The sequence below is a fragment of the Somniosus microcephalus genome, chromosome 7 (genome assembly GCF_052327205.1).
Source record: "Somniosus microcephalus isolate GS21.2 chromosome 7, FLI_Smic_1.0, whole genome shotgun sequence".
NCBI classification, from domain to species: domain Eukaryota; kingdom Metazoa; phylum Chordata; class Chondrichthyes; order Squaliformes; family Somniosidae; genus Somniosus; species Somniosus microcephalus.
Genome location: NC_140993.1, coordinates 26502807 through 26528600, shown reverse-complemented (window position 1 = coordinate 26528600; position 25794 = coordinate 26502807). Strand labels below are relative to the sequence as shown.

Genomic DNA, 25794 nt, shown 5'->3' with positions numbered 1-25794 from the left:
GTGTGATGGAATACTTTCCACTTGCCTGGATGAGTGCAGCTCCAACAGCACTCAAGAAGCCCAACACCATCCAGGACAAAGCAGCCCGCTTGATTGGCACCCCATCCACCATCTTGAACATTCACTCCCTCCACCACCGGCACACCGTGGCTGCAGTGTGTACCATCTACAAGATGGACTGCAGCAACTCGCCAAGACTTCTTCGGCAGCATCTCCCAAACCTGCGACCTTTACCACCTATAATGGCCAAGGGCAGTAGGCGCATGGGAACACCATCACCTGCAAGTTCTCCAAGTTACACATCATCCTGAATTGGCAATATATCGCCGTTCCTTCATCGTCGCTGGGTCAAAATCCTGGAACTCCCTCCCTAACAGCACTGTGGGAGTACCTTCACCGCACGGACTGCAGCGGTTCAGGAAGGCGGCTCACCATCACCTTCTCGAGGGTAATTAAGGATGGGCAATAAATGCTGGCCTTGCCAGCGACGCCCACATCCCATGAATGAATAAAAAAAAGTTATGCTACTTAAGAGACAAATAATATTAAGTAAAATCTATTGAGAGATCAATACTCAATGACTTGATTACTGACATGCAACCCCCCGTGTGCATGCACGAGCACACACAAATTACAATCAAGTCAGTTGTTTGCATATGTCTTTATTGTTTTAACAAAAACGTGTAACTAAATTTACACTCAATCCATTATTCCGTTTAATTCTGTACCGCTGCCTATATAAATGTTTAAATGATGGTGTACTTCAGCTCAAACACTGGAATGGCAAATACCAGCACAGCTTCCATGATCATCTTGCCAACAGGCGCACTGCATGCACCACTCCCGTTTGAGGTCGGTAACATTTAAAACATACAGAATTTTCTCTCAAACATAACACAAGAAATTATATTTAACAAAAATTGATATGGTCAAATAATTTGAAAAACATGTATTTCTTTCAAAATTAACTTAGAATACAGATTAATCTCCATTAAAAATCAATTAACAGTAGGCATTTCTAAGGCACACCACAACTCTTTCCGTTTAACTTGGTCTACTAACTGTCCTCGTATACAGGAGTCAACTGCAGCTTTCCAATCTCGAGTATTTTGGAGCTGCTGGTTTGATTTAAGAGAGACTTTTCAACATCAGATTATCTACACAATTCATATACACGAGTGACAGAACTAATCCAACAAACCATCGATTGAGAAACTTACTCTGTACAGTCGAAGTGAGGAAAGGTGAAAATAAGTTAGCAGAAACATACACAATTACCAGCTCTGCATAAGTAGGCTTTTTTTTATTGCACCCCCTCATTCTCTGGCAAGGAATTAAGAGTTCTGGAGGAGTATCGATTGTGAGGGTTACGATACTGAAGGTGGGTTGTATCAGCATCACAAGACTGTTCTGCCATAGAAGGAGGAGGAGGAGGAGGAGGAAGAGGAAGAGGCTGGGCATAACTGGACCATCTTGATCCGGCCCGAGCATGGTCCGAAGGGGAAAAGAAAGACCTGAAACGATGTAGATGGGAACACACAGGTGAGAGATAAAAATGGGAGAAAAAAGAACAGAAGACAGAGAAAAAGTGGTGAATATAAGAAAATGAAAGGTACACATGCCTAAAAAAATAAACAAACTAAAACACCGGGTCTTGGTTCAGGAAACTGACCACAGTAAGGCAATCCCATGCAACAGTTCAATGCCCTTTAACTATCTTTCACCTGTACTTTCAAACAGTTCCTGTATCATTATGTGAACACAATATGAATCAATACAAACATTGGAATGCTCACAGCATGCATGGTGTCATTATGTGTGCAGTTGCTGTTTATGCATCTCAAAATCAATTTAGTTAAACTCTATTCACCTTTCAGCCTTAATACTTTTGCAGTGTTTTCCTTAAAAAAATTTTTTATAAAGGAAGTGATGTTTATTGTCATCTTAAATGTTATATATACACATGGCTACAGAAGATGCAAAATAGATTTATTCCAAGCCTTCTTCTATAATGTAAAAGCAACATGCGCCTCTCCTCTGAGTGTCCTGTACATTGATGCCGACTGTTTCAGAACAATGTCAAACTTGTTCGGGGTGGGGGCGGGGGGGGAAACACTAGCAAACGGAAAAAAAAATGTAATTTTATAAAGCCTTCCATCCAAGGTTTATTAGTAAGCAGGTTGCTGGTTGGTCTCGGGAGGTATCAGATGACGCTGGGGAGGGGAAAAGGGGGTTCACTTTTCATTCCTGTGTGCATGCAACAAGCAGCAAAACAGCAAAGTTATTCCGGTTAGCTTGAGATCAGCTGTGTTTTCTTTCTGTTGAAAAGGGCATAATGTGTGTAGAAGGCAAGATGTATCAAGGTTTCCTAAAAGGAAAAAAAATGAACATATACCTCTGCTTAACCACATTTCAAATTTGCAAATGTTTGTAATCCTTTCTATTCCATTATATATTTTTGGGTTGGAGGGAAAAAAAGAGAACATTTCAAATGCAACTTCACTTCGACAGTTAAACAGAGAAATCCAAATGCTCTGCCGATAGCTCCCAAGGTCTGTTTCTTTGATAAGTCAATACAAATCTTGTACACAGAAGGGATGTGCAAGCAATGTCCACAACCACTGTTCAGCACCACAGTATACATAAACTCAAATTTTAAAATGGAGTATTTCTAGAAGGGAAGGGGGTGGGGTGTGGGGGAGGAAGGAAAGAGGTACCTCCAGATGGCACACTGCTTTAGGACCAATGCTCTGTGCCAAGTTAAATATTGTTTGCCCCTGCAGTTTTCCACACTGCAAAGCTCCTGAGCTTAACCAAATCATCAGGGAACACTGCCTCCCCAGAAAAGGACAGGCAGGGGGGGAATCAGAGACTGAATCTGCAGTAAGTTGGGTGAGAGCAGCACTGACAAAAAGCCTCGAGATTGTGTTGTCTCTGCCCCCATCACCACCAACAACTAATGGGGCCAGAGAAAAGCGAGTATTTCTAGCCAGAGAAAACACCCTCATTATTTTCTCCCCTATGAATACAGAGCAGTGCTCATCCAGCAGCATCTTTTCCTGGCTCAAAAATAACAACCAGGTCCTGATTGGCATTTTACAGGATTTACTATGAAGCTACAGGAAACTCTCGATTTACCGGCACCTAAATAACTGGAAATCTCTGTTAACCGGCAAAATTCAGGAGTAGGTTCAGGTAAGTTTTACTTCATATTAGTTTCCGTTCCTGGATCTGTGGCTGTGTAATCGGGGTTCCTGCACTTGTTGCTAAGCAACAGGGACGCTTGGTCTGTGGCCGGGGTTCCTGCAGCTGTTGCTAAGCAACAGGGAAGCCTGGATTTGTTGCTGTGTACGGAACTCTCGTACCTTTTAACTATACCTCTGTAATCCGGACTTTTTGATAAACCGGCACCACACCGGTCCCGTTGGTGCCAGATAAGAAAGAGTTTCCTGTACTCCAATATCTGGGGCGAATGAAGTGCCTCCATAATTTGACAGAAGAGTTGAAATGGTCATCTCCACTGGCCTTAGAATCAGTAATTAAATTAAAAACACCTCCAGCTAAGTAGGAAACATCCCTCTCCGGTTTTTCCTTTTAATTACATTACTTGATATCTGGGTTTTCTTTACATTGAAAATGTTCCTTCAAGACAATAACAATAAATTTTACTGGTCTTCACATCTCAATTTCAGGTGCTCATTGCAGTGGAAGAAATGCTCTTGCATTTAAAAAAGAGACCACGTGGCTACTAATGTGTGAAAATGGTGAGCGAGTGTTGGTCAAAGAACATGTAGTCCCAGAGCTCCCCTGAGCAAGCTCATCTAGTGAGTCGCGGAGTTACGCAAATCATGATGGTCCCAGTTTTGATATCTGGTCAGCGTTGGCCTCCCTGGGTTAGTGAGGGGAAAGCGGACAGAGTTCCCAAGCAACCCATCTCTGATAGGGAGCTAAAGAAACCCACATGCACTCTTAATGTATGACCTAGATACAAAAAAACCTGTGTACACTTCACTGTCAACTCCCAGAGTACTGATGTCTCATACATGTTTGGGGGGGGGGGGGGGGGGGTTTGGTTTACAATCGGGCAAATTAAATTATAAATTATTTTAACCCATTCAGTACAAGCACAGAGTTGTGTAGATTTAAGTGCAGCAGACACTACTGTGCGCCATGAGGTTGGTTTCAAGTTCTAAGCATTTGCAATAATATACAGAACAGTATTTAGTGCTCATTATCAATGTTCCCTCTAAGCTGCGTGGCTGCAATGGGAAAGGTCCCGCGCAGGCCGCTCACCGGCTTCACCATTGCAAATACAACGCGTGCGCGGAAATTTAAAGGGACTATGCACTAAAAAGCGCAGCGTACAGGAAACATTGCTTGTTATAATTTTTTTTTTTCTTTTATAAGTTTGGGCATTCATTATTTCAAATGTGCTTCATTATTTCAGTGTTACATACATCAATACTTCAAGGTAACATCCACTTCAGAGTTATGGACACCATGCAGTGGACACAGTTTCTATTGTTATTTCCACATCTGGAGAAGTTTATTGTTGTGCAATCTAGTGTGCGGCTATGACTATACTCTTGTTTTTTTTTAAATTAATCTGTAGAAGTAAATGAAGAATTTAAGAGCAGGTCCTGTTCATTTTTGGAATTTATGCCAGGGGTCAGAAAGATTCCTCTTTATAATAAATAGGTAATAAATGAAATAATGTGCCACCGTCACTCAAACATCTTCAAAAGTAAAAGCTAATGTAGAATCAAAAAGGAGTAATAATTTAAAATAAAAGCAGCAGTGAGCAGCATGATTACACAGCAGCTTGATCTTTGGACACAGCTTGCCACAGTACTCAACTCTCCAAATGGCAAGTTCCTGACTTCAACTCCATGTTGGGGGAAGATGCCCATTGGAAGCTCACGGGTGATCAGCGGTTCTCAAACTTGATTGCAGAGAGATGGGTGTGCCTGCTTCTCACACCAATTCTGGGTACTCCGCAGCAACAGATGGCCACTGTTAGCCACTTAGTGCTGGACAATTTTTAAAGCCGTCAGCAGGCTGGCCAAGGTGAGTGAGGACACGCGCTCCCGTGCACAAGCTGGGATGCTGCTGGAAGCACGACTCACCGCCGCACTGTCCCACTGGCATGGTTTGCAACGGCTGTACTGTAGGATTGCACGTGTTTGCGTGAACGCGCTCAGGCACGGGTTTGAAGGCCCCCCCACCCCCCCACGCAGGTGCTCGGATCACGTGTCGGGAGGGTGGCACAGGTTCGCGGTGCCAGGGAGAGGGAGCGGCACGACCGGCAGGGAGCGCTCGTTGTTGCAAAGTGAGCAAGTGCTGGGGGCCTCTGTGAGGAGGCGGGCCCAGCCGTTGAGAATAATTCGCAAGAACCGAATCAGTGTTGGTTTTATAAAGGGTGTGGAGATGCCGGAGTTGGACTGGGGTGGACAAATGTAAGAAATCACACAACACCAGGTTATAGTCCAACAGCTTTATTTGAAATCACAAGCTTTCGGAGCGCTGCTCCTTCTTCAGGTGAAGTGGAGAAATGCATAAAGACACAGCTTATATAGTCAGAGAATCATGTCAGATGTTTACAGGTAACCTTTCCAACTGCCATTTGTCACACCTCGGCAGAGAGATAATCACAGCAGTCAAAGGTGTGAATGGTGTCCAAACAGGTCAGTCAGGGAAACATTACATCAAAGAACAATGAGGTGGGGTCACAAGGGGTCAAATATTGCAGATGCTGGGGTCTGTATGAAAAACAAAAAAAGACAAAAAACATTTTTTTTGGCTGGAAATCACAGTAGGTCCGGCCGCATCTGTGTAGAGAGAACAAGCCAATGTCGACTTGAGTATAAGCTGTGTCTTTATGCATTTCTCCACTTCACCTGAAGAAGAAGCAGCGCTCCGAAAGCTTGTGATTTCAAATAAAGCTGTTGGACTATAACCTGGTGTTGTGGGGTTTTATAAAGAGGAGCAGGTTTGAAATTACCTCTGGCCGCGGACCCCCTGGAAAGTCTCTACGGGAGGTCCGCGGACCCCAGTTTGAGAAACACTGATCTACACCACCCAGCAGCTGTTACAGAACAGTACTGGCAGATGCCCAAATTACCTACCCACCTTCTCAGTGGGGTCTCACTCACATCACCCCTTACACATTCTTCACAACAGATGACTTCCAGCTTAAAAAGAGGAAAGTTTCAGTGAAGCCAATCAGCATTTGCTACAGGATTTGACACATGGCCCTAGTGTCCATCGGACCCAGCGCTCAAATGCCGCAGTGTAATGCCAACTTGGCTAACACTTGAAAATCAAGAGTCAAATGAAACTTATTAGCCCCCAGCTGGCTAAATTTCTCTAAAATCTGCATCAGTGCCTCTGAACTGAAGGCACTATCAACCTACCTTCCTCCAGCAGATGATCCATTAAGTGTACTCTGTAAGGATGTATTGCTTAATGCGGAGGAAGAATTAAGAATTCCCAATGACTGTTGGTTTAAGGCACTATTTACAGGACTTCCATCTCCTTTCAATATGCCAGTACATTTCCAATTGTCCATGTAATTAGCTGAAAAAAAATCATCGGAACGTCAGTCGACAGTGGTATGCATTTTAAGCATTAAAGAACCCCAGTGAACACAAATGAACATTTCATGCATTTCACGGGATGGATCAATGTGCTTTCAAACCCGCGACCTATGCCACAGTTATAAATAGTGCCTTTAATGTAGCGTTCCACAGGAGCGTTAAGGCAAAATTTGACACCGAACCACACAAGGAGATAATAGGACAAAAGCTTGGCCAAAGGTAGTTTTTAACGGAGCGTCTCAAAGGAGGAAAGAGAGGCCAAGAGGTTTAGGGAGGGAATTCCAGAGGTAAGGGCCTAGGCAGCCGAATGCACAGCCACCAATGGAGGGCCAAGGGAAATTGGGGATTCCAGAATTGAAGAACGCAGAGTTCTCGGAGGAATGTAGGGCTGGAGGAGGTTCCAGAGACTGGGAGGGGGGCGAGGCCATAGATGGATTTGAACACAAGGACGAGAATTTTAAGTTTGAGACGTCGCCGGACCGGCAGCCAATGTAGGTCAGCGAGCACGGGGGTGATGGGTGAATGGGACTTGAGCCTTGAGCTGAAGTTTACAGAGGGTAGAAAATGCGAAGCCGGCCAAGAGAGCATTGGAATAGTCAAGCCTGGAGGCAACAAAAGCATGAATGAAGGTTTCAGCAGTAAATAGGCTGAGGCAGACAAAGGAGTCCAGCTTCATTCTTTCTCCAGTGTACTTCATTTCCATCTGGGTCTATTAAATTGGTTGGGCCTTGTCCTAATGATAATTAGTATCAATCAAGATGAACTAAAAACTGGTAGACTCACCTGGATAATTTCCATTGGTCAAAGTTTCCAAGCATCAGTTTGTTCTCCCATCCAGTGGTTTTCCCCTTACCTTCATCCTCTGCCTCTTAATGATGTTCGAGAACAGCTTTTTAAAAAAACTTCTCACCAATTCCACCCCCCCGCACCACCTCTCTCCTGAAGGTGCTGGGTCCTTGCTGGTGTACAGACATACAGCGCTGGTGGCAGTAAGATGCTGAGTGTAGGCTGGCTTTTCTAGTACTGTAGTTCTTCACAGCCATTCATCAAGGTTCACTTCCAATAATGCTCACTGGATATCAGTCAGGAGCTGGAACCCCGGCCACTTTACCCCTCCGTCACCCGGGAGGGGACTGAGGTCAAGTGTAGTGCTCCTTCTGCAAACCCTGATCTGTACGGCCGGGATGCATTTGATGAGCAATTGAGGGAGCCCACTGTCAGAAAAGTGTTGTTTTTGTGTATGCCCCCCCGCACCACCACCCACTCCCGATTCATAAAACTGCTCTGCAAAATAGAGCGCCTTATTCTATGAATCAGGGAATCAAGTTGCGTGGCTGAAATTAGATTACAGATCCAGGGCACAACTATAAAATGAGGTACAAGAAAAGTAGCAGCCAGTGGTGTTTCAAAACTCAGTTTCACACCAAAGTAATCAGCTACACAAGGTGGTACAACTCTCCTTTCAGTTCTTTGGTCTCTTAACAACAATGACCATCTTGTAGGGCCATTAAATAATAACCAACCATCCTAGAAGTTGCATAACCAGCTTTCGGTTTACACCAGCAGTCATATTGCAGATGAAACCGAAGGTTGGAATAATATTTTTTATCCTTATTTAAACAGCTGAAAATGTCACATTACTACAAAACTTGTAGTGGGTAGATCACGATGTTAAATGTCCATGTGACAATATCCCTGTGTAACAGGGTAATAATGCCAACAGCACAATGGGAAGTCAAATAAAGTGAAATAAAACCACCTCAGTCACTCACCTGTACGGAGATCGGCAAATTACCAATCTTCAACTACACCTCTCAATAATTACAATACCATACAATCCAAGTAATTGTTTGACGTTACCCCATTATGCTTAGAAATTCAAGATCACCTTTCCATAATCTGACACATCCATCATCTCCAGAGGACGCCAAGACCGTACCAGTGATGTTCCAGCTCACGCGCCATACCTGCGAGTTGTGGTTATCAAACTGTGCCACTGTCTGAATCTCAAATTTGGTTGGCCCTCCCGAACAGCTCAAATCTTTTCTGGGGGGAGGAAAAAGATGATGATAAAGGTTTAATGCTTATTTTTATTGGCTGCGCAACAGTTTAGAAGTCATCAGATTACTATTGAAGGATCAGGGTGAAACAAAATGCAGCAGTCTCGGGCCGGGAGTTATTCATCAAAAGGATCTTTTCAGTAGTATTGTTAAATCATACAATCTTACAGCAGAGGAGGCCCTTAAGCTCAACTGTTCTGTAAAAGAGCTAAACACTTCGTCCCATTCCCCCGTCCTTTCCACATATTGTTTTTATTTATCCACTTGCCTTCTAAAAGCTTTATAACGCCTTGATTTTAAAATTCTCATCCTGGTTTTCAAATCCCTCCATGGCCTCACCCCTCTCTATCTCCGTAATCTCCTCCAGCCCCACAACCCTCAGAGATATCTGCGCTCCTCTAATTCTGGCCTCTTGAGCATCCCTGATTATAATCGCTCAACCATTGACGGCCGTGCCTTCAGTTGCCTAGGCCCTAAGCTCTGGAATTCCCTCCCTAAACCTCTCCGCCTCTCTTTCCTCCTTTAAGATGCTCCTTAAAACCTACCTCTTTGACCAATCTGTCCTAATTTCTCCTTATGTGGCTATATGAATGCAACTTGTTGTTGTGTCTACTGCTGTTTCCAATCCGGCATTCCATGTCTGAACAACTGAAATTTCTCTTAACCTCTCCCTTCATTCTTTTATTAAAACAAAAATATTTATAATTAAAAAAAAAAAAAATTGTTATGGCTTCCTGTCCTAATTGGTAGAATCGCTGTCTTACAATTATGAACAGTTGTGACGGGGAGAGGTACAACCCAACTGGTATCGTAAAATAATGATCAAGTTTAGACATGCATTAAATTAATAGACAGAATAGAAAAATTTATAAACACACTTTTACATTCACAGAATATTTTACTTTTGGGAGAATGTTTTTAAAAACGTATGAGGTGCTAATCAGTCAAATGGTGCGATTTGAAACACGGAGTTAAGCATCAGCCGTGACTCAGTGGGGAGCATCCTTCGCTACCAAGTCAGAAGGTCGTGGTTCCAAGCCGCACTCCAGAGACTTGAGCACTTAATCCAGGCGGACACGTCGGCCAATATTTATCCCTCAATCAACGTCACTAAAACAGATTATCTGGTCATTATTTTCTTGCTGTGCACAAATTTATTGCCGCGTTTCCTACATTACAACAGTGACTACATTTCTAAAGTACTTCATTGGCTGTAAACATTTGGAAGACCAAAGCCATTGTCTTTGTCAAAGTCCGGTCCCTCGTCAGTTATTCGATCCCCCTCCCTGGCCACCATCTTGGGTTGAACCAGACTGTTCGCAACCTCGGAGTCCTGTCTGACCCCGGAACTGAGCTTCCGACTCCATATCCTCTCCATCACCAAGTCCGTCTACATCCACCTCCGTAATATCGCCCATCTCTGTCCCTGCCTCAGCCACCTGCTGCTGAAACCCCCCATCCATGCTTTTGTTACCTCTAGACTTCACTATTCCAATCCTCTCCTGCCCGGCTTCCCATCTTCCACCCTCCATAAACTGGAGCTCATCCCAAAACTCTGCTACCCGTAACCTAACTTGCACCAAGTCCCGTTCGCCCGTGCTTGTTGGCCTACATTGGTTCCTGGCCAGGCAACGCCTCGATTTTAAAATGTTGATCCCGGTGTTAAAATCTCTGTAATCTCCTCCAGCCCTATGAGAACTCTACATTCCTCCAACTCTGGTGAATCCCGCACTCCCTTCACTCCACCCTTCAGCCATCTCGGCTCTAAGCTCTGGAAGTCCCTCTCTGCATAAACCTCTCCGCCTCTCTCTCGTCCTTGAAACCTACCAAATGTCCGAATGTCTCGTTCTTTGGCTCGGTGTCAATTTTTGTCTGATTCCACACCTGTGAAGCGCCTTGGGTCATTTTTTTACATTAAAAGGCGCTTTACAAATGCAAGTTGTAAAGTGCTTTTGGACGTCCTGAGGTCACGAAAGACGCTATATAAATACAAATTCTTTCTTTCTTATTCTTGAGGGAGTGCTCACTGTCGGAAATGCAATCCTTTGCCCACTCAGGTGGATGATAAAGATCCCACGGCACTATATGAAGAGCCGCTCTGGCCAACATTCTTCCCTCAACTAACACCACAACATCATCAAAAAATATAGAACAACTAGTTATCACTGCTATTTGCAAAATACCTACTGCATTCTCCTACAAAACAACAGTGACTACAATTCAAAATGATTGTATGTGTGGTGGTACTTTGGAACACCCACGATAAGATGCTACATAAATGCAAATTCTTTCTCTCTCATAGCTTAAATACTAAATGGCTTTGGGGATATTAAATACAGTAGGTAAACCAGGAATTAGGACTTCCCACCTTAAAGGTTTCAGTGTGAAAATTCGGACATCTTTGTTTGCTACTGCAAGAATATGGAAAGACCTTCCAAGGTTTGGTGCAAATGCAATATCGTGCACAGGATCGGTAACGGTAATTAGGGTTTCTGCTTTTGCGTACTTCCTAAAAACAAAACACAAATATCAAATCAGGATTCATATCATTTATTCCAGCTTTGCTCATGTTTTCTTCTGACTTCAACCCTCAAAACTGAAAATGCGGCTATCTAGCCTAAGAGTTCCTTCACGAGTGGGAGGGCAATGGGAGCAAGGCAGTGTCAAAAATGTGCTCCAACAGATGAAAGTAATTGCTTTCGAGACACCGAAAGCATTCCGTGGACGTGCAGATTACAAAGCTGGGAGGAACTGCAGTTACTCTTTTCATTTTCATGCTCGTTAGTTAACATTGCTGCTCAAAGAAAGTGTTATCAGTCATACACACACATTAAAAGTTATAATTATAGTCCATCAAGGAATTATCCACTGTTTTTCGTCTTTGGGATGAGACGTTAAACCGAGGCCCCGTCTGCTCTCTCAGGTGGGCGTAAAAGATCCCACGGTCACTATTTCGAAGTAGAGCAGGGGAGTTATCCCCAGTGTCCTGGCCAATAGTTATCCCTCAATCAATATAACTAAAACAGATTATCTGGTCATTATCACACTGCTGTTTGTGGGAGCTTGCTGCATGCAATTGGCTGCCGTGTTTCCTACATTACAACAGTGACTACCAATGTTCACTGTAATTTTTTCGGTGACGCACGGCCCTTTTAACAGGCTGCACGGCCCATTCAAACTTCCGTGCATGCACGTTTTTTTTGCATTGGGAAGCCTGCTCACCGGCTGCGTAGCTTAAAGGGAACGTTGGTGACTACACTTCAAAAGTACTTCATTGGCTGTAAAGTACTACATTGGGTGGGACGTTCTGAGGTCGTGAAAGGCGCTATATAAATACAAGTCTTTCTTTCTCAGCTAGTTTTATATATATTTATTATGTCATTGCACAGCAGCACCACATGTACTTTCTGTAGACAAAAGTGAGGACACCTTGCTCAAGAGATTTTGTTAGAGAAAAATAATTTGTTCTTTAAACTAAAGTCAAATACCTGCCACAATGTTAGTTTTAACCCTATTTCAAAAAGATAAATTTTAAGTCAGGTATTAATGAAGAGGTCTCAGATCGTTACCTCTCACTGGCTTGTTCCTTTGTTACAATCCTGCCAGATTCAGGCAGAGGTAAATTATTAAAAATATTGGCCCGTAATTTCCGATCGGAGGCTTCCTGCGTGCAGATGCCTCCTATCGGAAAAAAATCTACCCTCTTACCTGAGGGCTCCCGAGGTGCGGACACTTCCGCTCCTGGGCCTCGCCAGTCGAAATGCACAGGGCCCACGTATCCCCAGGGGCGCAGGCGGTTCGCAAGCGTCCCTGGGATCACGTGGGCCAGGCCAGCCAATAGAAGGGAATCCCCCTTCATACTTTTGACAGATAGACCTGTCAATTATATGAATGGAGATCACCCCAAAAAGACACTAAAACATTAAATACATTTTTTAAAAACCTTCACGTTTTTAAAATGAGTTAAAATTACATTAAATTAAATATTTTAAACAAAAATATAATTTTGAAAAAAAATTTAAAGTTTTTTACGGGGCTAAAAATAAACTTACCTTTTTAAAAGTATTTTTAAATTATAAATGAGTGAAATTATTATTTTTTTTTTTAAACTTTTAAAAACTCTTATGCTGGTAAAAACCGGCCTTACGCTTGCTTTTACCAGGCGTAAGATTTCTAAGGGTTTTCTGCGGGCGGAGGTTCTCCAGAAAGCGGAACTCTCCCCCGCAGAGGCCCTTCTCCAGGGCAGGCGTCCGATCTTGCTTGACAGGTCGGAAATGCTGATTTTCAGCGCATGCGCTTCGCATGCCTGAAACTGGCATTTCCGATGTCCCTACACGTGTGTACACACCTCGTACCCACCCGTAGGGATGGGAATATACGGGCCGGTATTGCAGAGACCTGTGATGGTTCAGTAAATACATGCACCTTGAGCTGTACACCCGAGACCAGAAGGGTCCCAAGTTTCAGCAATATCCTGTGCTTTAAAGGGATCTCAGTTGGGACAGCAGTGAGATAATGCTACAGCTGGTTTCAGAAGCCCCAGGGATCAAGGGGGAGATAAAACCCAACTAAGGTCCCTGTTTCTGAACCTGAGCTACTGACGCTCGCTGGAAGGCCTTGTGCGGCTAAGGGCAGGTTCACGATCCGGCTTGGTTGCGGGTTGTTTCCCACACTTGAAAAGCCTGCTGATGTTCACTGTCTGGGTTGGCACGCGAAGACCTAGCACTTGGGTTGCGCCTTGACGGACAGAAACTGTCCGTGGAACTTTGATTCCAGCATGGGTGGGCACCATCAGGGAGAAAAACGGCAACAACAAAAAAAACGGTGTATTTTCCACGCACTGCTTCGTGGCTTACCTGGTGTTTTCATTGTATTCGTAAATTTGAACTTTCCCACCTACGTTTGTGCTGCTGTCGTCACTTCCCACCGCTATCATAGGGGGGTGAGAACGGGAACTGTGAAGAAAAATGTGGGGGAAAAAAGTTTATAGCATATAGAAAGATTGGATAGGCTGGGATTGTTTTGCTTTGGAACAGAGGAGGTTATGGGGAGGTGTATAAAAATATGAGGGGCCTGGATAGAGTGGATAGGAAGGACCTATTTCCCTCAGCAGAGAGGTCAATAACTAGGGGGGAGAGCTTTTTGAGCCAACATGTAGAAAGTCCTACAAGAGAGGGGGCGGTACTGGACCTAATTCTAGGGAATGTAGCCGGGCAAATGGTGGAAGTGTCAGTAGGAGAGCATTTTGGCGACAGTGACCATAATTCGGTGAGATTTAAGGTGGTCATGGAAAAAGACAAAGACGGCCCGGGAAATAAGGGTTCCAAATTGGGGGAAGGCCGATTTTAATATGATAAGGCAGGATCTGGCAAAAGTGGACTGGGAGCAGATACTTATAGGAAAATCCACATCAAAGCAGTGGGAGACTTTCAGAAGGGAAATAGAGAGAGTACAACGCCAACATGTTCCCGTAAAGGTCAAGGGTGGGACCAACAAGCAAAGGGAACCTTGGATGACAAGGGATATACAAAAATGCATTAGGAAAAAAAGGGGGGCTTTTGGCAGTTACAAAAGACTTAAGACGGAGGAAGCCCTAGAGGAGTATAAAAAGTGCAGGGGCATACTTAAAAAAGAAATTAGGAGAGCGAGGAGGGGCCATGAAATAACACTGGCGAGCAAAATAAAGGAAAATCCTAAGATGTTTTATAAGTATATTAAGGGCAAGAGGATAACCAGGGAAAGGGTAGGGCCCATTAGGGACCAAAGTGGCAATCTGTGTGTAGAGCCAGATGTAGGCGGGGTTTTAAATGAATTTTTTGCATCTGTGTTCACTATGGAGAAAGACGATGTAGACATAGAAATCGGGCAAGGGGACTGTGATATATACTTGAACATATTAGCATCGAGAGGGAAGAGGTACTAGAGGTTTTAGCAGGCCAAAAAGTGGATAAATCCCCAGGCCCGGACGAGATGTATCCCAGGCTGCTGTGTGAGGCAAAGGAGGAGATTGCAGGGGCTCTGACACAAATTTTCAGAACCTCTCTGGCCACAGGGGATGTACCAGAGGACTGGAGAACAGCTAACGTAGTACCATTATTCAAGAAGGGTAGCAGGGATAAACCAGGAAATTACAGGCCAGTGAGCCTAACATCTGTGGTAGGGAAATTATTGGAAAAGATTCTGAGGGACAAAATTAGTCTCCACTTGGAGAGGCAAGGATTAATCGGGGATAGTCAGCATGGCTTTGTCAAGGGTAAATCATGTCTGACCAATCTGATTGAATTTTTCGAGGGGGTGACTAGGTGTGTGGATGAAGGAAATGCTGTGGATGTGGTATACATGGACTTCAGTAAGGCTTTTGACAAAGTCCCGCATAGGAGACTGGTCAAGAAGGTAAGAGCCCATGGGATCCAGGGTGCCTTGGCACGTTGGATCCTAAACTGGCTGAGTGGCAGGAGGCAGAGGGTGATGGTCGAAGGTTGCTTTTGTGACTGGAAGCCTGTGTCCAGTGGGGTACCTCAGGGATCGGTGCTGGGTCCCTTGCTGTTTGTGATCTACATTAATGATTTGGAGGAGAATGTAAAAGGTATGATCAGTAAGTTCGCAGATGACACGAAAATTGGTGGGGTGGTAAATTGCGAGGAGGAAAGCCTCAGGCTACAGGACGATATAAACGGGTTGGTCAGATGGGCGGAAAAGTGGCAAATGGAATTTAACCCTGAAAAGTGCGAGGTGATGCATTTTGGACGGACAAATAAGGCAAGGGAATACACAATGAGTGGTAGGACCCTAGGAAGTACAGAGGGTCAGAGGGACCTTGGTGTACATGTACATAGATCCCCGAAGGCAGCGGAACAGGTAGATAAGGTGGTTAAAAAGGCATATGGGATACTTGCCTTCATTAGCCGAGGCATAGAGTATAAGAGCAGGGAGGTTATGATGGAGCTGTACAAAACGCTGGTAAGGCCACAGCTGGAGTACGGTGTGCAGTTCTGGTCGCCTCACTATAGGAAGGATGTGATTGCATTGGAGAGGGTGCAGAGGAGATTTACCAGGATGTTACCTGGGCTGGAGCGCCTCAGCTATGAAGAAAGACTGAACAGGCTGGGGTTGTTTTCCTTGGAGCAAAGAAGGCTGAGGGGGGACCTGATTGAGGTGTACAAAATGATGAGGGGCATAGATAGGGTAGATAAAGAGGAACTTTTCCCCTTAGTAGGGGGGTCAATAACAAGGGGGCATAGATTCAAGGTAAGGGGCAGGAGGTTTAGAGGGGATTTGAGGAGGAACTTTTTCACCCAGAGGGTGGTTGGAGTCTGGAACTCACTGCCTGAAAGGGTGGTAGAGGCAGGAACCCTCACAACATTCAAGAAGCATTTGGATGAGCACTTGAAATGCCATTGCATACAAGGCTATGGACCAAATGCTGGAAAATGGGATTAGATTGGACAGGGCTTGATGGACGGCGCAGACACGATGGGCCGAAGGGCCTCTTTCTGTGCTGTAAAATTCTATGACTTCTCTATGACTTCTATTAGAGGGGAGTTGAGGAGAACTTTTTTTACCCAGAGGGTGGTGGGGGTCTGGAACTCACTGCCTGAAAGGGTGGTAGAGGCAGAAACCCTCATCGCATTTAAAAAGTACTTGGGTATGCACTTGAAGTGCCGTAACCGACAGGGCTACGGACCAAGAGCTGGAAAATGGGATTAGGCTGGCTAGCTCTTTTTCAGCCGGCAGACACGAGAGCACTTGGAAAACAGTGACAGGATCGGACAAAGTCAACATGGATTTACAAAAAGGTAAATCGTGCTTGACTAATCTACTGGAATTTTTTGAGGATGTAACTGGTAGAATAGATAAGGGGGAACCAGTGGATGTGGTGTATTTGGACTTTCAGAAGGCTTTCGATAAGGTCCCGCATAAGAGGTTAGCATGTAAAGTTAAGGCACATGGGATTGGGGGCAAGGTACTGATTTGGATAGAGAACTGGCTGGCAGACAGGAAGCAAAGAGTTGGAATAAACGGGTCTTTTTCCGAGTGGCAGGCAGTGACTAGTAGGGTACCGCAGGGATCGGTGCTTGGACCCCAGCTATTCACAATATATATTAATGATCTAGACGAGGGAACTAGATGTAATATCTCCAAGTCTGCAGACGACACAAAGAGGATGCCGAGAAACTCCAGTATGATTTGGACAGGTTGGGTGATTGGGCAGATGTATGGCAGATGCAGTATAATGTGGATAAATGCGAGGTTATCCACTTTGGTGGCAAAAACAGGAAGGCAGATTATTATTTGAACCTCCATAGATTGGGAGAAGGGGAAGTGCAACGAGACCTGGGTGTCCTTGTGCACCAGTCGCTGAAGCTAAGCATGCAGGTGCAGCAGGCGGTTAAGAAGGCAAATGGTATGTTGGCCTTCGTAGCGAGAGGGTTCGAGTACAGGAACAAGGATGTCTTGCTGCAGTTGTACAGGGCCTTGGTGAGACCACACCTTGAGTATTGTGTGCAGTTTTGGTTGCCTTATCTGAGGAAGGATGTTCTTGCCATGGAGGGAGTGCAGCGAAGATTCACCAGGCTGATACCTGGGATGGCAGGAATGACGTATGAGGAGAGATTGGGTTGATTGGGCTTATACTCGCTGGAGTTTAGAAGAATGAGAGGGGATCTCATTGAAACTTATAAAATTCTAACAGGACTGGACAGGCTAGATGCAGGAAGGATGTTCCCGATGGCAGGGGAGTCCAGAACCAGGGATCACAGTCTAAAGATAAGGGGTAAGCCATTTAGGACAGAGATGAGGAAGAATTTCTTCACCCAGAGAGTGGTGAACCTGTGGAATTCTCTACCACAGAAGGCAGTGGAGGCCAATTCATTAAATATATTCAAGAAGGAGTTGGATATATTTCTTAAGGCTAAAGAGATCAAGGGATATGGGGAGAAAGCAGGGACAGGGTACTGAATTTGGATGATCAGCCATGATCTCATTGAATGGCGGAGCAGGCTCGAGGGGCCGAATGGCCGACTCCTGCTCCTATCTTCTATGTTTCTATGATGGGCCGAATGGCCTCTTTCTGTGCTGTAAATTTCTATAATTCTTAAGCCCTATATACAAATAATGGCAACATGCAATTAAATCTGTTGGGAGTCACAGAAGTAGCCCTCACTCTCAGCGTAACAACCTTCACTGTGCTTAAAGGGTGCACTTACCATTAGTAAAAAACTTTCTATTCCTTTCTCCCTCATGTGTTTATCTAGCTTATCCTTAAATGCAGCTATGCTATTCACCTCAATGTGGTAGCAGCAGCGAAGGAAGAAATCTCATCAATTTTATTTACATATAACAGCCTCTACAGCAGTTCAACATAAATTTATTCCGAACTTTGAAAGGCACCCTCAATTAGTCATATTATTATTCAGTGTCAGCGTTGGCTCAAGTGGGTAGCACCCTCGGCTCCGAGTCAGAAGGTTGTGGGTTCAAGTCCCACTCCAGAGACTTGAGCACAAAAATCTAGGCTGACTCTCCCAGTGCAGTGCTGAGGGAGTGCTGCACTGTCAGAGGGGCCGTCTTTCGGATGAGACGTTAAACCGAGGCCCCGTCTGCTCTCTCAGGTGGACGTAAAAGATCCCACGGCACTATTTCGAAGAAGGGGAGTTACCCCCAGTGTCCTGGCCAGTATCTATCCCTCAATCAACATCACTAAAAAACAGATGATCACATTGCTGGGATCTTGCTGCCACATTTCCTACATTACAACAGTGATTGCGCTTTGGGACGGCCGGTGGTTGTGAAAGGCGCTATATAAATGCAAGTTTTTTTTCTTTTAACTAAGTAAAAATGCTCACTATTAACCAAAGTTATGCGCTACCTTTACGCGGTTGCTGTTTTATCCACAATTGGTACACTGGGTTAAATGAAAATGTTCTCAAGTGTGTTGTTTGGTGCCAAAATACCCATATGGCTCGTGCACCTTCTCACCTGGAGGGGTTCCAGGAGATACAACTGCAGCTCAACTTGCACGAGATCTCATGCTGCAATGACCACTGACTGAGGTTCATGACGTCTGGGGCCTCGTATATCCGCACAACACCGTCTGCGGAGCATGTGGCTAGAACCAAACCCATGTGTTTCGGGGCAAATTTCACATCCGTCACCGAGGTTCTGCTGTCCACGAGGGTAGTCCTCTTCACCTGTTTGGAGGTATAGGCATTTACAGGCCTGTTAATGTGCATGCAGCCAGTCACAACATCTTTTTTTCCCCCCGTTTTATTCCAATATTCTTCCCCATATCCCCATCTCTGCTGGAGACGCCGACTTTTCCTAGCGTACAATTTCAATGGATCCAGCTGCCCTCCAATACTGCGCCTGCGGCCATTCCTCATACGTCAGCCTCTACAAGTGGTAGGCTATTGGACTGCGAGGGGCATCGCAGCTGAACCTAGTCCTATTCTCGCCTGACAATGACACACGTACACATTCCAGTACGGACCAAAGGACAACAATCAGGAGCACAAATGCAGGAATCCTCACTGAATTCACCACCCCCCTCCCCCGCCTTCTCTCTCCCTAATGCAGGAGGTAAGCCCAACTGTGAAGGCTAAGAGCAATATTCCGTTAAAGAGCCACAGCCTTCTGGTGCTGGTTTAATAAGAAGTGAACGCAGGGAACATTTTGTCTCACAGCAATGTGCCCAATGTGATTCTATTGGAGAGGGTGCAGAGGAGATTCACCAGGATGTTACCCGGGCTGGAGCGCTTCAGCTATGAGGAGACTGGACAGGCTGGGGTTGTTTTCCTTAGAGCAGAGAAGGCTGAGGGGGAACCTGATTGAGGTGTACAAAATTATGAGGGGCATAGATAGGGTAGATAGAAAGGAACTTTTCCCCTCAGTAGAGGGGTCAATAACCAGGGGGCATAGTTTCAAGGTAAGGGGCAGGAGGTTTAGAGGAGATTTGAGGAAAAACTTTTTCACCCAGAGGGTGGTTGGAATCTGGAACTCGCTGCCTGAAAGGGTGGTGGAGGCAGGAACCCTCACAACATTCAAGAAGCATTTGGATGAGCACTTGAAACGCCATAGCATACAAGGCTACGGACCAAGTGCTGGAAAATGGGATTAGAATAGACAGGACTTGATAGCTGGTGCGGACACGATGGGCCGAAAGGCCTCTTTTTGTGCTGTGTATCTCTATGACTCTATGTCCACTGAGAGGACTTTGCCTAATTTGTAACAGAACGGCTAAAGCGAGTATTAATAAATAAAAATCCTGAAAAACCAGATGCACACCACTCTCGCCTCGGAGTCAGAAGGTTGTGGATTCAAGTCCCACTCCAGAGACATGAGCACAAAAATCTAGGCTGACACTCCAGTGCTGTGCTGAGGGAGTGCTGCACTGTCGGAGGCGCCGTCTTTCAGATGAGACATCAAACTGAGGCCCCGTCTGCCCTCTCCGGTGGACGTAAAAGATCCCATGGCATTATTTCGAAGAAGAGCAGGGGAGTTCTCCCTGGTGTCCTGGTCAATATTTATCCCTCAACCAACATCACTAAAAAACAGATTATCTGGTCATTATCACATTGCTGTTTGTGGGAGCTTGCTGTGTGCAAATTGGCTGCCGCATTTCCTACATTACAACAGTGACTACACTTCAAAAAAGTACTTCATTGGCTGTAAAGCACTTTGGGACATCCTGAGGTTGTGAAAGGCGCTACAGAAATGCAAGTCTTACATTTTCTTTAGCGGACATCTACCTCATTTCACAATACATCGAGCTGACTGGCAATTAAGGCATTTCTGACCATTTTATTACGTGCATAAAAATTAATATTTCACCCTGAATCATTGTTTTGCCAATTAATGGAGCATTGTCTCAAGATGATATGCTGAGCTTTATAAATTGATTTAATATCTCAGATGGATTCATTGATTGGGGGACTGGAATGTGGGAAAACTGTCATCCGTCTCGCTCCACCGCAAACACCGCGGCACCAACCAAACCCAGCGCCGGCAGCAGTGAAAAGATCCAAACTCACCCAATGGCTCTGTCCCCGCAGTTTGTCATTCGACTCGCCCACTATCTCCTCCCACACAGCTGCGGTCCGATCGAAGGAGCAGGAGGCGAGCACTTGGCCAAACTCTGGGTGGGCCCACGTCACTCGCCATACTGACCCACTGTGCGTCTACAGAACAGGTTGGATAAAACACCGTCCATTAGGATAGAGAGCAGAGTGGCTCCAATGGTATGCTGCTCAGTGAGACTGCCGATCATAGAATTACTTAGCAGAGAAGCAGGCCATTCGGCCCAACTGGTCTATGCAGGCCGGTGTTTCTGCTCCACACAAGCCTCTTCCCACCCCCTACATCATCCAACTATTAGCATGAGGGCGTTGTCCTATGAGGAGAGATTTGAGTAGAATGGGCCTCTATTCTCTGGATTTTAGAAGAGTGAGAGGTGATCTCATTGAAACGTATAAAATTCTTAAGAGGCCTTGACAGTCATAGTCTCAGGATAAGGGGTCAGCCATTTAAGACTGAGATGAGGAGGAATTTCTGCCCCAGAGGGCTGTGAAGCTTTGGAATTCTCTACCCCAGAGGGCCGTGAATGCTGAATCGCTGAGTATATTCAAGACTGAGATCGATAGATTTTTGGACTCTAGGGTTATGGGGATCAGGCGGGGAAGCGGAGCTGAGGTCGAAGATCAGCCATGATCTTATTGAATGGCGGAGCAGGCTCAAGGGGCCGTATGGCCGACTCCTGCTCTTATTATTTATGTTCTTATAACATTCTATTCCTTTCTCCCTCATGTGTTTATCTAGCTTCCACTTAATCATCTTTCTTTTGACCATTCCAACTGGAGTCTTTCTACTATACATTACTTGCAGTAAAAGGTTTATTTCTTCCCTTCCCTTCCCCCCCGCCCCCAAAGATGTGAGACTTTCCTACCAGGACAAGGTAGCAGAGCACCCTGAAGCTCTCATCCCTGAACCAGAGTTGTAAGATGCTGGTTTTTCACTTGCTATCCCCAACAATCCAGAAGGTTAATAGTGCCATTGTGTGCAGTTACTAAGTGGAGCTCGGGGGTCTTTCCCACAAGCAAAAAGAGGAAGTAGGAAATGGATTTGAGGGAGAATCACTGCTCTCACACCACCACCACCCACCCCCCCCCGCCCACCCCTCAACACAGACACCAGGCTTCAGAACAGCATCGGAGACAGATGAATATCCTTCCTCTTTTATCTGTATAACTTTACAATACATACCTCTATTCTCTACCATGTAAATACTCACTTATAAAATTGTTATGTAATAAGCTAAACTCTTTTAAGCAGTCATACGGAGTCCTGTTCTCGACAGGAAACAGCATTTTATCCAAACAAGGTACATATTTGAACCAATGGACACTTTGATATTGACTCAACACAGAGGGAGCCTCACTATTACAGAGTCAAAGCATCGAAAGAACTATGATTAACACGAAGAACAGTTTGATTTTTTTCCAATTTCTGTTTTTCCAAGGTTATTGCACAGAGTCAGTCACTTGGAGGATTTGCTGATTTGAACAATGTGAAGGAGCTGCACTGAAACTAGCCGACATGACCACCAACACACGGTGCTTTAGCTGCATTTAGCTTCAGCTTCCACCTGTGAACTCAGTGACCCCTCCAGCGATGTTGTCAGCATCCGGTGTTTTGAGCTAAAACAATGGTCATTCGGCAGGGAGAAATTATGGAGTCTGATTTTCTCCCAAGTTCAGAGTCCTTGTGAGATCGGATACAATGTAAGCACACACACGCACACACAGAAAGAAACTATTGCGATTTGGTGTACGTGTCAACCAATGGTCCCTACAATTCATTTTGGGCCATGTGGCCCATTCAAAATTCTGCACACGCACAGTTTTTTCACCGGCTGCCCCGGGACCCCTGCGCGGCTGCACAGTTTAAAGGGAACATTGGTGTCAACATGTACACAGTGTAGATGAGGCAAGAGGCACTGTCATTGTCCTGAGCCCCCCACTACTCACAAGCGACAGGCAGCAGCTCCTTACCTTCCAGCTCGCCGTGCAGTGCCACTCCCCAGTTTCACCTTTGTCCCACACCTGTTACAACAAAGCATTGGTTTAAATAAAATATTCAACGGATATCACAAACAGAGATTAATGCATCAATAGTTCCCCCCTTCCCATATCAGTAGTATCTTTATCGGTAGTAAAAGGTCTGTAATCAGGGATGCTCAAGAGGGCAGAATTAGAGGAGCGCAGATATCTCGGGGGTGTTGTGGGGCTGAAGGAGATTAAAGAGACAGGGAGGGGCGAGGCCATGGAGGGATTTGAAAACATGGATGAGAATTTTAAAATCGAGGTGTTGCTTAACCGGGAGCCAATGTAGGTCAGCGAGCACAGGGGTGATGGGCGAACAGGACTTGGTGCGAGTTAGGACACGGGCAGCCGAGTTTTGGATGGCCTCACGTAGGGTAGAATGTGGGAGGCCAGCCAGGAGTGTGTTGGAATAGTCAAGTCTAGAGGAACATAGTTAAGGGGTGATCTGATCGAAGTTTTCAAGATATTAAGGGGAACTGATAGGGTAGATAGAGAGAAACTATTTCCGCTGGTTGGGGATTCTAGGACTCGGGGGCATAGTCTAAAAATTAGAGCCAGACCTTTCAGGAGTGAAATTAGGAAACACTTCTACACACAAAGGGTGGCAGAAGTTTGGAACTCTCTTCTGCAAATGGCAACTGATGCTAGATCAATTGTTAATTTTAAATCTGAGATTCATAGATTTTTGTTAACCAAAGGCATTAAGGGAGACGGGGCAAATGCAGGTATATGGAGTTAGGTCGCAGATCAGCCATGATCTGACTGAATGTCGGAACAGGCTCGAGGGGCGACATGGCCCACACTTGTTCCTGGGACTCCCGGGCTCTCCGCCCACCGTGACTGCGGCAGATTGAAAGACATTGGGAACCTGCCTGGGAAAGACCGGCAGTCGGCCAACTCTCAGCCCGGGGCTCAGGCCTGGACGCTCCCCTCCGGGGTCCGGGACTGGACGCTCCCCTCCGGGGCCCGGGACTGGACGCTCCCCTCCGGGGCCCGGGACTGGACGCTCCCCTCCGGGGCCCGGGACTGGACGCTCCCCTCCGGGGCCCGGGACTGGACGCTCCCCTCCGGGGCCCGGGACTGGACGCTCCCCTCCGGGGTCCGAGACTGGACGCTCCCCTCCGGGGTCCGGGTCTGGACGCTCCCCCCGGTCCCTGGGGCTGGACGCTCCCCCCGGTCCCTGGGGCTGGACGCTCCCCCCCGGGGTCCGGGTCTGGACGCTCCCCCCGGTCCCTGGGGCTGGACACTCTCCCTGGGACTGGACACTCCCCTCGGGCCCTGGATGGACTGAGGCCTGAACCGAGGCCTCCCCGCACCTTGACGCTCTGATCGCTGGAGCAGGTCGCCATCCTTCGCCCGTGGAAGTCGAAGGAAACATCGTGGATGAGGTCCTTGTGATCGGCCGCGATGCTCCGGGCCACGAACATCTCCCTCTGCCCTCGATAAGATGGAAACTAAATAAAATCAGTCCCGGGCGGCGGCCTCCGGCAGCACTCGCGGTTACCCAGACTTTGGCGCCTCTCACTCGGGCCGGAATAACGGGAGAAAGCCGGCAGGTGGCGCTGTGTCCGCCTGTTGTACCCCACAGTGACCGGCAGGTGGCGCTGCGTCCGCCTGGTGTACCCCACAGTGACCGGCAGGTGGCGCGGTGTCCGCCTGTTGTACCCCACAGTGACCGGCAGGTGGCGCTGTGTCCGCCTGTTGTACCCCACAGTGACCGGCAGGTGGCGCTGTGTCTGCCTGTTGTACCCCACAGTGACCGGCAGGTGGCGCTGTGTCCGCCTGGTGTACCCCACAGTGACCGGCAGGTGGCGCTGTGTCCGCCTGTTGTACCCCACAGTGACCGGCAGGTGACGCTGTCTGCCTGTTGTACCACACAGTGACCGGCAGGTGGCGCTGTGTCCGCCTGTTGTACCCCACAGTGACCGGCAGGTGGCGCTGTGTCATCACAGAAATCACAGAAACCCCACAGTGCAGATAGAGGCCATTTCGGCCCATCGAGCCTGCACCGACACATATCCCACCCGACCCCCGTAACCCCTACACCAACACATATCCCACCCTATCCCCGTAACCCCACGTATTTAATCCCCCTAACACTAAGGGTCAATTTATCATAGCCAATCAACCTAACCCGCACATCTTTGGACTGTGGGAGGAAACCGGAGCACCCAGAGGAAACCCACGCAAACACGGGGAGAATGTGCAAACTCCACACAGACAGTCGCCCGAGGCCGGATTCGAACCCGGGTCCCTGGCGCTGTGAGGCAACAGTGCTAACCGCTATGCCACCATCCGCCTGGTGTACCCCACAGTGACCGGCAGGTGGCGCTGTGCCGCCTGGTGTACCTCACATTGACTGGCAGGTGGCGCTGTGCCACCTGTTGTACCTCACAGTGACCGGCAGGTGGCGCTGTGTCTGCCTGTTCAAATCAAATCAACTTTTATTGTCATTGTTAGTGCACATGTGCAGTACAACGAAATGTAGGCTGTGCTGTGTCTGCATGGTCTACCCCACAGTCACCGGCAGGTGGCGCTGTGCCACCTAGTGTACCCCACAGTGACCGGCAGGTGGCGCTCTGTCCGCCTGGTGTACCCCACAGTGACCGGCAGGTGGTGCTCTGTCTGCCTGGTGTACCCCACAGTGACCAGCAGGTGGCGCTCTGTCCGCCTGGTGTACCCCACAGTGACCGGCAGGTGGTGCTCTGTCTGCCTGTTGTACCCCACAGTGACCGGCAGGTGGCGCTCTGTCCGCCTGGTGTACCCCACAGTGACCGGCAGGTGGTGCTCTGTCTGCCTGGTGTACCCCACAGTGACCAGCAGGTGGCGCTCTGTCCGCCTGGTGTACCCCACAGTGACCGGCAGGTGGCGCTCTGTCCACCTGGTGTACCCCACAGTGACCGGCAGGTGGCGCTGTGCCGCCTGGTGTACCTCACAGTGACCGGCAGGTGGTGCTGTGGCCACCTGGTGTACCTCACAGTGACCGGCAGGTGGCACTGTGATAGATTGTTGTACCCCACAGTTCTTCTTCTTAGGCAGTCCCTC

The 25794-nt window shown here is 46.8% G+C and overlaps 1 protein-coding gene across 2 annotated transcripts; it reads right to left on the bottom strand.

Annotated features, from left to right (window-relative positions):
• Positions 1-642: 642 nt before the first annotated feature.
• seh1l (SEH1-like (S. cerevisiae)) lies at positions 643-24292 on the bottom strand. 2 transcript variants are annotated; one of them, XM_085992313.1, is made up of 9 exons: positions 24066-24292; positions 22699-22749; positions 20683-20829; positions 18632-18843; positions 13513-13611; positions 11025-11165; positions 8485-8642; positions 6414-6576; positions 643-1514 (listed from the first exon to the last, which is right to left on the bottom strand). In XM_085992313.1, exons 1-9 carry the CDS (start codon positions 24174-24176, stop codon positions 1304-1306), a joined length of 1293 nt encoding a protein of 430 aa, XP_085848439.1. In that variant the 5' UTR covers positions 24177-24292; the 3' UTR covers positions 643-1303. The 2 variants fall into 2 exon arrangements, with proteins under 2 accessions (XP_085848439.1, XP_085848440.1); XM_085992314.1 differs by lacking the exon at positions 643-1514 and adding an exon at positions 1976-2368.
• Positions 24293-25794: the final 1502 nt, after the last annotated feature.